Here is a 12,714-nt window from a genome sequence, read left to right as displayed (position 1 = left end):
TGTATGTACTATATACCGATATCTTGCGATATCTGTGCGATATCTTTTAATTCTAAACGATTTTTAGTGACTTGATTGATTCTCTTGCAAGTTTCAATCAAACCTGTCAGGCATGTCGCTTTAGAGTCTCGTTCCGATATATTACTTGGACTTGGAATTTAACCATGAAGCTTTAGACAACTATCGCGCGCCAACCTATCGTGCAGCTATCAAAATCAAATTTAAAATTAGTCATTCATATATTTATTGATTGTCGCCATAGCCACACTTAAACTGCATCCTAAACTATAAAAAAAAAAGTGTAAAAAAAAGGCAAATACAAATATTGCAGAACTAGAACTAAGAAAATCACAAATGAGAAAGAAAACCCTCGGAAAAGGCATCCTTGGGCACTCATTTTATTTTGGTTGCTTTCACGTTAAGATCAGTCTGTGGGGGGCTACCGTCCCGTTCCGGCTCTCTCGGCACTCGACAATCGACACTCATGGTCCGCATAGTCAGCGCCGCTCCTCACTGCTGCTCCCATCATCACCACCACGACTGATGAAATCGTCCCGTCCCTTGTGCTCGTACGTGTGATGGTGATGGATGTGCTCCTCCTCCTCCTCCTGCTCATCCACCTCCTGCACCGGCACTGACACTGGCACCGCGTGATGATGTTGGTGCTGGTGCGGCTGCTCATGATGTTCGTGGTGATCGTGATGATCGTGATGGTCATGGTGATCGTGCTTCTCGTGGTGGTGCACCAGCTCCTTGGTCTGATGGATCTGAATGGGTCGATGATCCTCGTGAATCACCTTCTTCTCCTCTTTCAGAACGAGTGGCTTGTGGTGGTGGTGCACGTGCTTCACCACCGTGTGGGTGTGCTTCTCGATTTTCTTGTGAATTGGCACGTGTATCACGATCTTCTTCTTCTTCTGCTGACTTCTGCAAGTGCAAGGGGGGTGGGGGAGGTGAGATTTGAGAGCTGTGCCGTGCCCATGGTGAAATGACTAACAAGGTGACGTTATCCGCTATGGAAAAGGGTTGGCGTCCGAGCTATTAGTCCCCAAAGGAGATTTCCCTGTGGTAAGTAATTTCACCATGGCCGTGCCCCTTTTGCTCCTGTTATTATATTTACCCAGCATTCGTTTCCTGGACACACACAAATAGAAGAACCATCGCTATCACGACAGCCAACCTCAGAAGCTGCAAAGACGAAGAGGAGAGAGATAGAGAGAGAGTGCTGTAATCGTAATCCTTTTTGGCTGTTTTCTGGCTTACCACACTGCGTTTATCCATGCCGCTTGATTTCCGTTCCCAAGTCTCTAACTCTGACGACGATGTGCCCGCTGTAAAGGCTCCAAGTGCTCTGGTTGCTGGCCCCCATGCAACTATTTAATTTATATATTAACCGACAGTCGATTGGGGGCTCGGTCTGGGGGCTGCGAATGTGGCTGGAATGTGGCGTTGGGTTGGTGGAATGCCCGGCGCCAGCTTGTTTTGCTTCCGTGCAATGCGCATGCGCACGCGTCGCCCAACCACCCAAACCCACAATTTTCATTGTAGCTGTGGCTGCGGCCTGTGCGGCTGCGGCTGCGGCTGTGCCTGTGTCATGGCTTGTGGGTGGATTCACCCAAAGCGAATTGGCCGCACTCCGCCGACACCCTACCCTAAACAAGCGATAGCAATCATCCTCTGAGTATCTACAAGCAGAAATATCAAATAAAATCAGTATCTATGGATGTTCAGGTCTGCCATCGCACGTCCCACGTCACAGGGCATGGGGTATTCGGTGGAGTTTGCTGTTTTTGTTTTTGTTTTGTCTTCTGTTTTTTTTCCGCTGTTTCGTGCGAACTTCTTCAGACGGAAGGCACGGAGGCCTGCACTGGCACCTGCAAGAGCTGAGGCTCTGCGCTCAAACTCAGTCAACGGAAATAAGCGAATCTGAGCTGAGGTGCGGTATGTGTTTAATACCCACTTATTGTAGATATGTTGCATTGTGCAGGCCGCGTTAAGTACATGGGTGCTGGTGCTGGTGCTGGTGTTGTAGTTCGACGTAACACACAGATCGCATGCATGTTGGGGCACAACCATTATGCAATCGTATTATGACGGTGTATTATTTAATGTAATTTAAGGTATTTCTCTTTTTTTAATGCGATCATTTTTCTAGAATTTGAATACTCATCGATATCACTTATCGATAGGGCCAGACATTTTATCTGGCGCAACAAGAGAGAGCGAGAGAGATCCCAGAATGACGAAGAAGCAACAGCAGAGAGCAAAGAACAGTAAAAGAAGAAGCAGCAACAGCAGCAGAAGAAGCAGGGTGAAGAAAAGAGAAGAATAAGCTGAGAAACAACAACAAACACAACGCGGCGACAACAGCGTCACCGCTGCTGGCGCACTCTGGATGAGTGTGTGCCCCCCAATCGGAATCGGAATTGGAATCGGAACCTTTCTGTCAGTATTCAAAAGTCGGGCAAGCAAGTTGGGGCGCAGCTGCACAAGCGACGACGGCCAGAAAAGCGAAAAGCGAACGTACAAAAGTAAATAGCGGGCAGCACCTACATATTTACATACACATGTGCACAAGAGCATACAATACATATTTACGTACACACTGTCGGAGCGTATATTCCGTAAACCGTAAATTAGTTGTTGATTTGACAGTCGAGAAACGAGTGAAGAGAACCGCCAACCGCCAGCAGAAACCAAACAGCAATATTGTGTTTTTTTTTTATTATTATTACTATTTATTCATTGCTTTTAATTTTCTTATATTTTTTGTGTGTTCTTTTTGTATCTGTGAACGTGTCGCTGCCACTCGCTCAATGCGAGTTTGTTGTGTGTCAGTGTATTGGTGTTGTGATTAATAATTCGTGCGAAGAGATGAAAAAGAGCCAAAGAACAGAAGCACAATCAGAAGCGGATGAATATGCAATCATACAAATTAATGAGACAATTGAATAAACGGGAATGTAAAGAGGCATTCCCTCTCCCTTTACCTCTTTGTGTGTGTTTTTGTACACAACCCAAAGATTTGCCCTAAATATGCATACATATGCATATGTGATGTACATGCATGGGTGTAGCGGCAATTGTTGAAACATGTGTGTGTGTGTGTGCACATGGGGGACGCACGCGTGCATTAATATTACTGTTATTGTGCGTTCGCTCTCCGTGCAACGATCACTGCGACTCTTTAACTCACCCAATCCAAATTCATCCCCCATGAAGTCATTTGTTGTCATGTCATTAATAAACGCAAAGCGGTGCCTGCGCCTGCCCCCTCCTGGTTTAGCGGCACTTGAAGAGCTTCCCTTCCCTTCCCACTGAGCGGTTCGCCTTGAGGCGAGTCGGATCATTTCACATCGGGCGGGGATCACTGGCGTGACCCTCGATCGGATCAACCTGTTCCGCTGTCACCATCGGACGGTGGCCTGGCCTGGCCTGGCCTATCGGTTGCAACAGTTTGTTGGCCATAAATGGTTATAGGCGAACAGCCCCAAGTCAATAAACCCCAGCCCACATATTGTTTTGCGGCTGTGGCTGTCTTTGTACATTTATGAATTTCGAGCTGCCAGCCGCCAAATGGCGAAAATCAATCGAACGCAAAATTCCATAAGTGGCAGTAGAGCATCACAAAGTATTTCCAGAAATAGTACAAGCAACGATACAGTCCGTCCGTCCAAACATATATTTAGATATTTACACATGGCATAGACATAGGCTCTAAAGATCCGGAAGAATGTACTCACAGATATACCAGAACCAGCTAACGGTGAAATTACCAACAAGCTGATACCACAGGGAACTCTCTCTACTCCATCTCTTTCTAGAGCGTGTCTTGGCCTGAGCATTGTGAATAAGTTAGTGGTCCTCGCATAGCGGACAACATCACCTTGTTAGTAATTTCCCCATGCTCTGGACAACGGTGGAAGAAGAGGGAGAGAGAGAGAGAGAGTGACCTGGCCACTGGCCTTGCTCCCCCACGGCACCAGCAAAGTAGGAAATTGTATTTTCAATGTCTTCTTGGCTGGGATTTAACTTTCTGTTTCCCCGTCATTTTGCCACTTTTCATTGTAAATATATCAATGCCAATTATTTAAGTGGTCAGACAGACGCCCCAATAAGGGACTAAAGCACGCAAAGGGTGCGGACCAAGTTCGGGCTAATGCGTCACGTCACCAATAATACGGTTTGTACAATCCGTATTGTATCGGTGTGTTGTGTCGTGTTGTGCTGCAGTCTGGGCATCGATATCCCTCCGCCTTGGAATGAGCTCACAAGATGCGTCATCGTTCGAAAACCAAACAAACGGACAAAACGAACGAACGAACGAGCGAGCGAACGAACAGACCCCAAAACAGAACCACACCACACCACACCACTGGCAAAAAAAAAAACAAATTTCACAGCGAAAAGGTTGGGATATTGTTAAGGGGGGGAATTAATTAGAGTCCCCCTAACTGGATAATGGAATGTTTAGGGGGAATCTTGTTGCTCATGGGATTGTTGCTCGTCTGATTACGGATAGGTTGGGAATCCACACAGAGATAACCGAACCCCTTGGGATGTCTTGTCTTATCTTGTTCTTCGAAGAATTCTCTTAGCTTATTTCAATGTTTTTCTTTCTTTGCAGCATACAAAAACAAACACAATAGCTGCCCGTACAAAAAACAAGAGATACACTGAGAGAAAGAGAGAGAGAGAAAGGGAAATACTTTTTGATATAAACAAAAGAAGACCAAAGCCAAAATGCCCGTCTTTCACACAAAAACCATCGAAAGCATATTGGATCCTGTCGCCCAGCAGGTAAGATAACAAATACCCGAGAGCGGGATTGGGTTTTGTTGAGCTTTGAAATGTAATTTCAAGTAAAATTTCACACACAATTAGCTATAACTATTGGCCAAATTGGCGCCCAAAAAGGTAAAGTTTCTCCTTACTTTTGAAAGTAACAAAAAGTCGATTCATCGTTTCTTCCCTTAAATTTCGTGTGCTTATAGTTTTACCTGCCAACACAGCCTGCATCTGCGTGGCATATGTTGGATCTTATGCTAAATATACCTGCACAAAAGTCAAACCCCACTCCCCACGCCAGTCTATGTACCTTTCCCTCAGCAACATGCATGTGTGTGTGTGTATTTATTTATGTATATTTCCATCATGAGATGAAACAAACTTGAAAGATCAGCAACACAGCATCGTACACTGTCTCTGCATCTTGCAATACCCTTGGAGAGGGTATTTACACATTGATCCGAATTATAGATTCTGTAAACATACATATGTATATTCTTCCCTTATTTCCCTCTAAAAAATCCCTCTTTAAGATTCCCCTTTGAATCCCCGTTGAAATATGTCCCAATGGAACACAGGTAATAATAAGTAGCGGCAGAAACCTTACACCAGTCTCAACTCGAAAGGGTATGCATAGCTTCGACTACCGTCGCAGCAGCCGTTATTTCCCTTCTTGTTTTTCGTTATTGTTGGGGCCGTTACTTAACGGTTCTAAAAATACATGAGGTAGAAATAATAAAATGTTGATCAGCGGCAGAGGCCAGCCAGCTAACCTGAGCCTGAGGACAGGCAGAATTTTAATTTAATAACGCCACAAATGAAAATTGTAAAATTGGAAAATCGTGCAAAAGGCAAAGGCAAAGCATAAGCAGAGAAAAACAAACTGGCCGAGTTCCAAAAATAGGAGCATAAAATACGTTTAAAGAATCCAACAACAAAAAACAGAAGCAAAAGCAAAGCAGCAACAAAATAAAAACATTTACGACGAGCAAACCATGAAATCATAGCAAAATTTGGACACAGAGACGCCGCCAGAAGGGGGTGCGCCACAGCTGTGTGGAGAGGTGAGAAGAATTGGACGAAGTAGGTGTAGGTGTAGGTGTAGGCACACACTCGATCATCGCCCAAAAAGTGGCAATCAAAATAGTTAGCAGCATGCGTGACCCCCAAAGACAAATCGAATGAAAACAGAATGGACGAAGTGAAGTTGAAGCAATCAGCATTTCCAAAGAACTCTCCGAAAACTATAGAAACAGGAACGCCTTTAGCTTGAATCTTAAGCACAGAGACTTGTCCTACCTCCAACCACCTGTCCTACTATGTTGCCCGCCACTGTGTACCTGCCTGTGTGCATATCTGTGCCCGCCACTGTGTACCTGTGGGTGTTGGTGTTGGTGTTGGTGTAGGTGTGGGCATATTAGCTTATGCCGCCACTACGGATGCGGATGAGTGAGGATTGTGGTCTGAAAACTGTGCCAAAAAAAGCAAACGCAGAGCATTAGTCATCATCCGCTGGGTGGTTGTTGGTTGGGTGGCAAACAAATGAATTCAAAATGATCATTCAGCACATCAATCAACAGAACAGATTCGGGAACATGTGGAAATATGTATGTACATCTACATATATGTATGTACATATGTACAGTTGTGGAATAATTGCTTGCAATTGCCGGAGCACCCAATGCAGAAACAGACGGAAGGGTCAGGCTGTTCAGGCTGTGTAATCCCCCAGCAGCAAGCCACCTCCTAATCCCCTGTAATAGTTCCGATTAGTTGAGCTTAATGGAGAGATTACTTTGGCAGACAGACAATGGCCATGTCGTCGCCTGCCGATGACGCCAGTGACCTTACAATGCCGTTGCGGCGGCACCATGTGGCAGGCCGCCGCCCACGCGTCGAATCTATAGCGAAATGCTTGCCATCGTTTCATTTGCAGCTCATTATCTCTGAATCTGAATCTGTAAATGAATGAGCCAATGACGCTGTTGCGTCGCTGACAAATCGAAGTGGAACAACGATATTTTGTTTACAACCCGGCAGCTGATTGTTCAATCAACAGTTTCATTCCATGCCAGGGCCCCCCTAGGGTACACACAAGCGGCAGCTCGCAGCCACCCGATCCGGAAGGGAATTGCCGATCGTCAGAGTCTCTCTGTTTTGCGTCATCGAACAACATTTCGCTCTGCCTCTGATCAGTGATCAGTGATCAGTGATTTAGGTTTAGTTTTGAATTCATTCATGTGATAAATCAGCGTCTGAATAGTGGATGGCATCATCCAAGAGCTTCAATAGAAAGTAAATCTCATTCTCCCTCATCATTGAGAAATCTTTTTACTCAACTCTCTCTCTCTCTCCCATCGTTTAGGTATCCCGCTTGGTCATACTGCATGAGGAGGCCGAGGATGGCAATGCCATGCCCGATCTCAGTCGTCCGGTGCAGGTGGTGTCGGCGGCCGTGGCCAATCTGGTGAAGGTTGGACGGGAGACCATCAACAGCTCGGACGATAAGATATTGCGGCAGGACATGCCCTCGGCATTGCATCGCGTGGAGGGTGCCTCGCAGCTGCTGGAAGAGGCCTCGGACATGTTGCGGGCCGATCCCTACTCGGGGCCGGCGCGCAAGAAGCTAATTGAGGGAAGCCGCGGCATTCTGCAGGGCACCTCCTCGCTGCTGCTATGCTTCGACGAGAGCGAGGTGCGCAAGATCATTCAGGAGTGCAAGCGGGTGCTGGACTATCTGGCCGTCACCGAGGTGGTCAACACAATGGAGAACTTGGTGCAATTCCTCAAGGATCTGTCGCCCTGCCTCAGCAAGGTGTCGCGCGAGGTGGGCGGCCGCGAGAAGGAGCTCACCCATCAAGTGCACAGCGAGATTCTGGTGCGCTGCCTCGAGCAGGTCAAGACCCTGGCCCCCATTCTCATATGCAGCATGAAGGTCTACATCCACATTGTCGAGCAGCAGGGCAAGGGCGCCGAGGAGGCAGCCGAGAATCGCAACTACCTGGCCGGTCGCATGAGCGACGAGCTGCAGGAGATAATTCGCGTGCTGCAGCTGACCACCTACGACGAGGACACCAGCGAGCTGGACAATCTCACCGTACTCAAGAAGCTCTCCAATGCCATCAGCAACAAGATGGAGCTGGCCAACGAGTGGCTCTCCAATCCCTATGCCCTGCGCGGTGGAGTCGGCGAGAAGGCGCTCCGCCAGGTGATCGACAATGCCAATGAGATCTCCGAACGCTGCCTGCCCCAGGACTCGTATCCCATTCGCAAGTTGGCCGACGAGATTACAGCCATGGCGAACGGCCTCTGTGAGCTGCGACAGGAGGGCAAGGGTAGCTCCCCGCAGGCCGAGTCGCTGGCACGCGGCATCCGCGAACGTCTCGGCGAGCTGCAGGGCCTCGTCCATCAGGCGGTGCGTGGTGTGGACAAGGCTGGCGTGCAGCAGACAGCTCACACCATCCAGGGACGCTTGGAGCAGGCTGTGAAGTGGCTGCAGCATCCGGAGATCAATGACGGCGGCCTCGGGGAGCGGGCCATCAATCTGATTGTGGAGGAGGGCCGCAAGGTGGCCGAGGGCTGCCCCGGCCATCAGAAGGCCGAGATCATGCAACTCTGCGACGAAGTGGAGCGCCTCAAGCGCCAGGCAGCCGGCTCCGGTCCAGCTGCCAAGCAGGCGGCCAAGCAGCTCACCCAAAAGCTCTACGAACTGAAGGCGGCCATCCAGAATGCGCTCGTCAATCGCATAGTGCAGGACTTCATGGACGTCAGCACACCGCTGAAGCAGTTCACGGAGGCGGTCATGCTGCCGGAGGGCACGCCGGGCCGTGAGCAAAACTTTAACCAGAAATCGAACAACCTGCAGGCGTTCAGCGATCGCGCCTCAAAGACCTCACGCATGGTGGCAGCGGGTGGTGCGTGCGGCAACAAGAAGATCGCCGAGATTCTGCTCTCCTCTGCCGCTCAGGTGGACTCGCTGACGCCGCAACTGATCAGCGCCGGTCGCATACGAATGAACTATCCGGCCAGCAAGGCGGCCGATGAGCATCTGCAGAATCTCAAGCAGCAGTATGCGGACACGGTGCTGCGCATGCGCACGCTCTGCGATCAGGCCACGGACCCGGCGGACTTCATTAAGACCTCCGAGGAGCATATGCAGGTATACGCGAAGCTCTGCGAGGATGCCATTCATGCCCGCCAGCCCCAGAAGATGGTGGACAACACCTCGAACATTGCGCGGCTCATCAATCGCGTGCTGCTGGTGGCCAAGCAGGAGGCGGATAACTCCGAGGATCCCGTCTTCACGGAGCGACTCAATGCCGCCGCCAACAGGCTGGAGCGCTCCCTGCCCGCGATGGTGGGCGATGCCAAGCTGGTGGCAACCAACATAGCCGATCCGGCAGCGGCCGCTGCCTGGAAGAACTCCTTCCAGCGGCTGCTTGGGGATGTGCGCGAGGTGCGCGATGCCATTGCGCCGCCACAGCCACCACCGTTGCCCACATCCCTGCCGCCACCCATTCCGGAACTGAGTGCTCTGCATCTGTCCAATCAGAGTGGTAAGTGGGACGGACAGCTTGTACCGTAGAATAGCTTTCATTTGATGCCCAAAATTATTCCTAGCCGAACGCGCGCCGCCTCGTCCACCGCTGCCCAGGGAAGGACTCGCACCAGTGCGGCCGCCACCGCCAGAGACGGATGACGAGGATGAGGGCGTCTTCCGCACTATGCCGCACGCCAATCAGCCCATTCTGGTAAGCAAAGAGTTGCTGGAACACCCAATAGAAGAAGACGAAGATTATTAAGTGATTCTCTCTTGCCGATTCAGATTGCCGCCAGGGGCCTGCACCAGGAGGTGCGTCAGTGGTCGTCCAAGGATAACGAAATCATTGCAGCGGCCAAGCGCATGGCCATCCTGATGGCGCGCCTCAGCGAACTGGTGCTCTCGGATTCGCGGGGCAGCAAGCGGGAGCTGATAGCCACGGCCAAGAAGATCGCCGAGGCCTCCGAGGATGTGACGCGGCTGGCCAAGGAGCTGGCGCGCCAGTGCACGGATCGACGCATACGCACCAATCTGCTGCAGGTGTGCGAGCGCATCCCGACCATTGGCACCCAGCTGAAGATTCTCTCCACGGTGAAGGCAACCATGCTGGGCGCCCAGGGCTCCGACGAAGATCGCGAAGCCACCGAAATGTTGGTGGGCAATGCCCAAAATCTGATGCAAAGTGTAAGTCCAGCTTGGTGCTCGCTCTCCTAATCTCTTTTCCTGACTCTCTTTTGTTTCGTGTTGCAGGTCAAGGAAACGGTGCGTGCCGCTGAGGGTGCCAGCATTAAGATTCGATCGGATCAGACCAGCAATCGGCTGCAATGGGTGCGTCGCCAGCCCTGGTATCAGTACTAGGCGACAGCTGTTCGGGTACCGTTAGGTCTGCAGCGGAGCCACGTGCCTTGTGTAACATACGAAAACTAAAAACTAAAAACTAAACTTAAAGATTTATACTTCGATATATTAAATGTTAATACCCACCTCCCCCTAATACGTTTTCCCCCCACCCCCTTGACCAAGCAACTATTTATTATGCGCTCGACTTCTGACTTCTGACTCCTGCCACCCCGCTGACCGCCCCTATTCTAATTTCTTTTCAATAATTGTAAAATTAATTATTAAGCGTGCAATAAATCAAACAAGCAAACAGAGAGTGATCCTTGAGGGGGAACACGAAGTATTTCTTAGCTGTGAGCCAAGTTTTACACTTTCTTTCTATTGAAATTGATGACAGCTTCCAATGGAAAATATGTGCCACACATACATACATACACTTTTCCGAAATCGCTGGAAGAAGAGAGAGAGAGAGAGCAAAGGCGTAGGCAGCAGCCAGAGAGCGGCTAAAGCGAGAAAGAGCAAAGGCACGAGCCACAGCAACGGCAAAAGTAAGAAGTGCACAAGGGTTTCGAAGAGGAATGAAACTTTCATGACAGATGAAGAAAAAGTGTAAGATTTGACGAATAACCGCTAAGGTGCAGATGTAGTACTGAGTGCCGGGTATAAAAGTTGTGACGCGTCTCACACGTCCCTTCCCGTTTTGTTTTATATGTGTACATACATTTATGTATGTACGTCAAATCATCAAAACGAATTTTCGTTCCATCACAGATCAGAAAGTCAGCGCACCAACACATACATTAATCAGGACAAACCCGGGTTGGAGCGCTCAAAAATCATTGGATACACGCACTTATACACATGTGGCGGGGCTTCTAGCTGCGTGCGCTACACGCACTAATACACATGTGGCTGGGGCTTCTAGCTGCGTGCGCTACACGAACTTATACACATGTAGCTGGGGCTTCTAGCTGCGTGCTCTACACGCACTAATACTTGTAGCCGGCCTGGGTCTGAGAGTCTACTATACTATTTGGTTAGTGGTACAGCAGTTGGGACAAGTGCTGCCACCCAAAAAGAAAACATAATTGAAAGAAAATCTAAAGGATTTATTCATCATATATACATACATAAATACTTCCACATTCTACACCCGCGCCGCGCGTGTGACTGCTTAATAAACCACCTACATATATATCTACACTGTGTCGACTCATTTCGGGACCGAGAAGTTATCTGCAGCGATGGAAGCCGCCCGCCCTCCTACAATCAGATGGCAAATACACAAATTTAGTTCGACGCGATCGAACGCGAGCAACAGCAGAGCGAACCTAAGAGCGCGAGTGGCTCAGTGCAACATTGGCTCAATATTGTTCTTGCTGCCGAGTGAGCATTGGAGTGCACGAAATTGTGAGAGCGCAAAAGGAAGCTCAGAACTAACGGCTCTTGAATGAGGCTTTCTACCTGACCTGACCTTCAATCTATGCAGCGATCGTTTCTGCTTCTGCGTTTCTTTTCTCCGTTACGTTCCCTCTGTCAACGTTTCGTTACTCCACCCCTCCCTGTGCTTTAGCCTGTCATCGATCGAACATGTTCGCTCATGATCAGCACAACATAAAACTGTACACTTTTAAAGCAACTGGAACCGTTTTTCCATTCTTTTGATGCAATTTAAAGCATGCAATTAGAGACTGTGGCTAGTAATGTATGTCATTTATGTGTGTAGTTTCTACTGAGTATCTAGTAGTTCCCAAATTCCCCAAATAATGCCTGCCTTAGCTCCTGTCAAATATATTCTACCCCACTGCGAAGTGAGGAGGGGTTCAAAACAAATTAATTCCCCCCATTGCAGAAAAGAGACAAGAAAGAATTCGAAGTTTTTCAAGTAAAATGTTAATAATTCGGAACAAAATAAAATCCAAATTGTTAAGTTAAATACAATTTTTGTTTTTTTTGTTTCTTTATATTTTGTTACAACTACAACAAGAGCAAGAGCAAGAGGAAGAAAAGTGTGGAATGTGATTTGTGGATTTGTGGATGGCGAGTGCGAGTGCGAGTGGGAGTGCGAGTGGGAGGCATTAGCGAAGCTCGATCCCTCCTCTCACATGTTCGGAAAATAATTGTGTTATTTTCTCCGTCAGCCAGGAAGCGGGATCGGTGCTTATTATGCTGTAAATGGTGTATGTGAGTGAGAAGAAACAGAGCAGCTCCCACAGGCGGGAGAGGAGTACATTCGTTTGATCCACTTTCGGCTGCACCTGGGTGCCCTTCGATACCTGATGGAGCTTGGCCACCAAGCCAGGGTCAGCCACGGTCCATGGTTTGGGCACATGGAAACATGTCTGTGTCGACTTGGCGACCTGGAGACGGCACTCGCTCATGGTCTGGGTCTGGGGCTGGGTCTGGGTCTCCCCATTTCGCATTTGTTTGAGGTGCGGCGGCGATGTCTCGTCCTTCAGCCAGGCCAGATCTTCGTTGAGCAATTGCAGCAGTGGACCATCCACGATGTTGAGATCGGGCAGATCGGTTTCCCCTGGCTGCCACAT

The 12,714-nt window shown here is 49.0% G+C and overlaps 2 protein-coding genes across 3 annotated transcripts; one reads left to right on the top strand and one right to left on the bottom strand.

The window, feature by feature from the left end:
* Positions 1 to 267: 267 nt before the first annotated feature.
* Positions 268 to 2,145, bottom strand: LOC117580936 (histidine-rich glycoprotein). The gene is made up of 3 exons (XM_034267717.1): positions 1,264 to 2,145; positions 1,121 to 1,188; positions 268 to 927 (listed from the first exon to the last, which is right to left on the bottom strand). The coding sequence occupies exons 1-3, from the start codon at positions 1,279 to 1,281 to the stop codon at positions 498 to 500; spliced, it is 516 nt and encodes a 171-aa protein (XP_034123608.1). The 5' UTR covers positions 1,282 to 2,145; the 3' UTR covers positions 268 to 497.
* A 161-nt stretch (positions 2,146 to 2,306) lies between these two features.
* LOC117580816 (vinculin) lies at positions 2,307 to 10,482 on the top strand. 2 transcript variants are annotated; one of them, XM_034267534.1, is made up of 6 exons: positions 2,307 to 2,531; positions 4,628 to 4,800; positions 7,154 to 9,344; positions 9,409 to 9,539; positions 9,614 to 10,012; positions 10,079 to 10,482. In XM_034267534.1, the coding sequence occupies exons 2-6, from the start codon at positions 4,744 to 4,746 to the stop codon at positions 10,184 to 10,186; spliced, it is 2,886 nt and encodes a 961-aa protein (XP_034123425.1). In that variant the 5' UTR covers positions 2,307 to 2,531; positions 4,628 to 4,743; the 3' UTR covers positions 10,187 to 10,482. The 2 variants fall into 2 exon arrangements, with proteins under 2 accessions (XP_034123425.1, XP_034123426.1); XM_034267535.1 differs by lacking the exon at positions 2,307 to 2,531 and adding an exon at positions 4,885 to 4,917 and having other exon boundaries at positions 4,707 to 4,800.
* Positions 10,483 to 12,714: the final 2,232 nt, after the last annotated feature.

This window comes from Drosophila guanche, unplaced genomic scaffold (assembly GCF_900245975.1).
Source record: "Drosophila guanche unplaced genomic scaffold, DGUA_6, whole genome shotgun sequence".
In the NCBI taxonomy this organism is placed as follows: domain Eukaryota; kingdom Metazoa; phylum Arthropoda; class Insecta; order Diptera; family Drosophilidae; genus Drosophila; species Drosophila guanche.
This window is presented reverse-complemented; position numbering and strand designations above follow the sequence as displayed.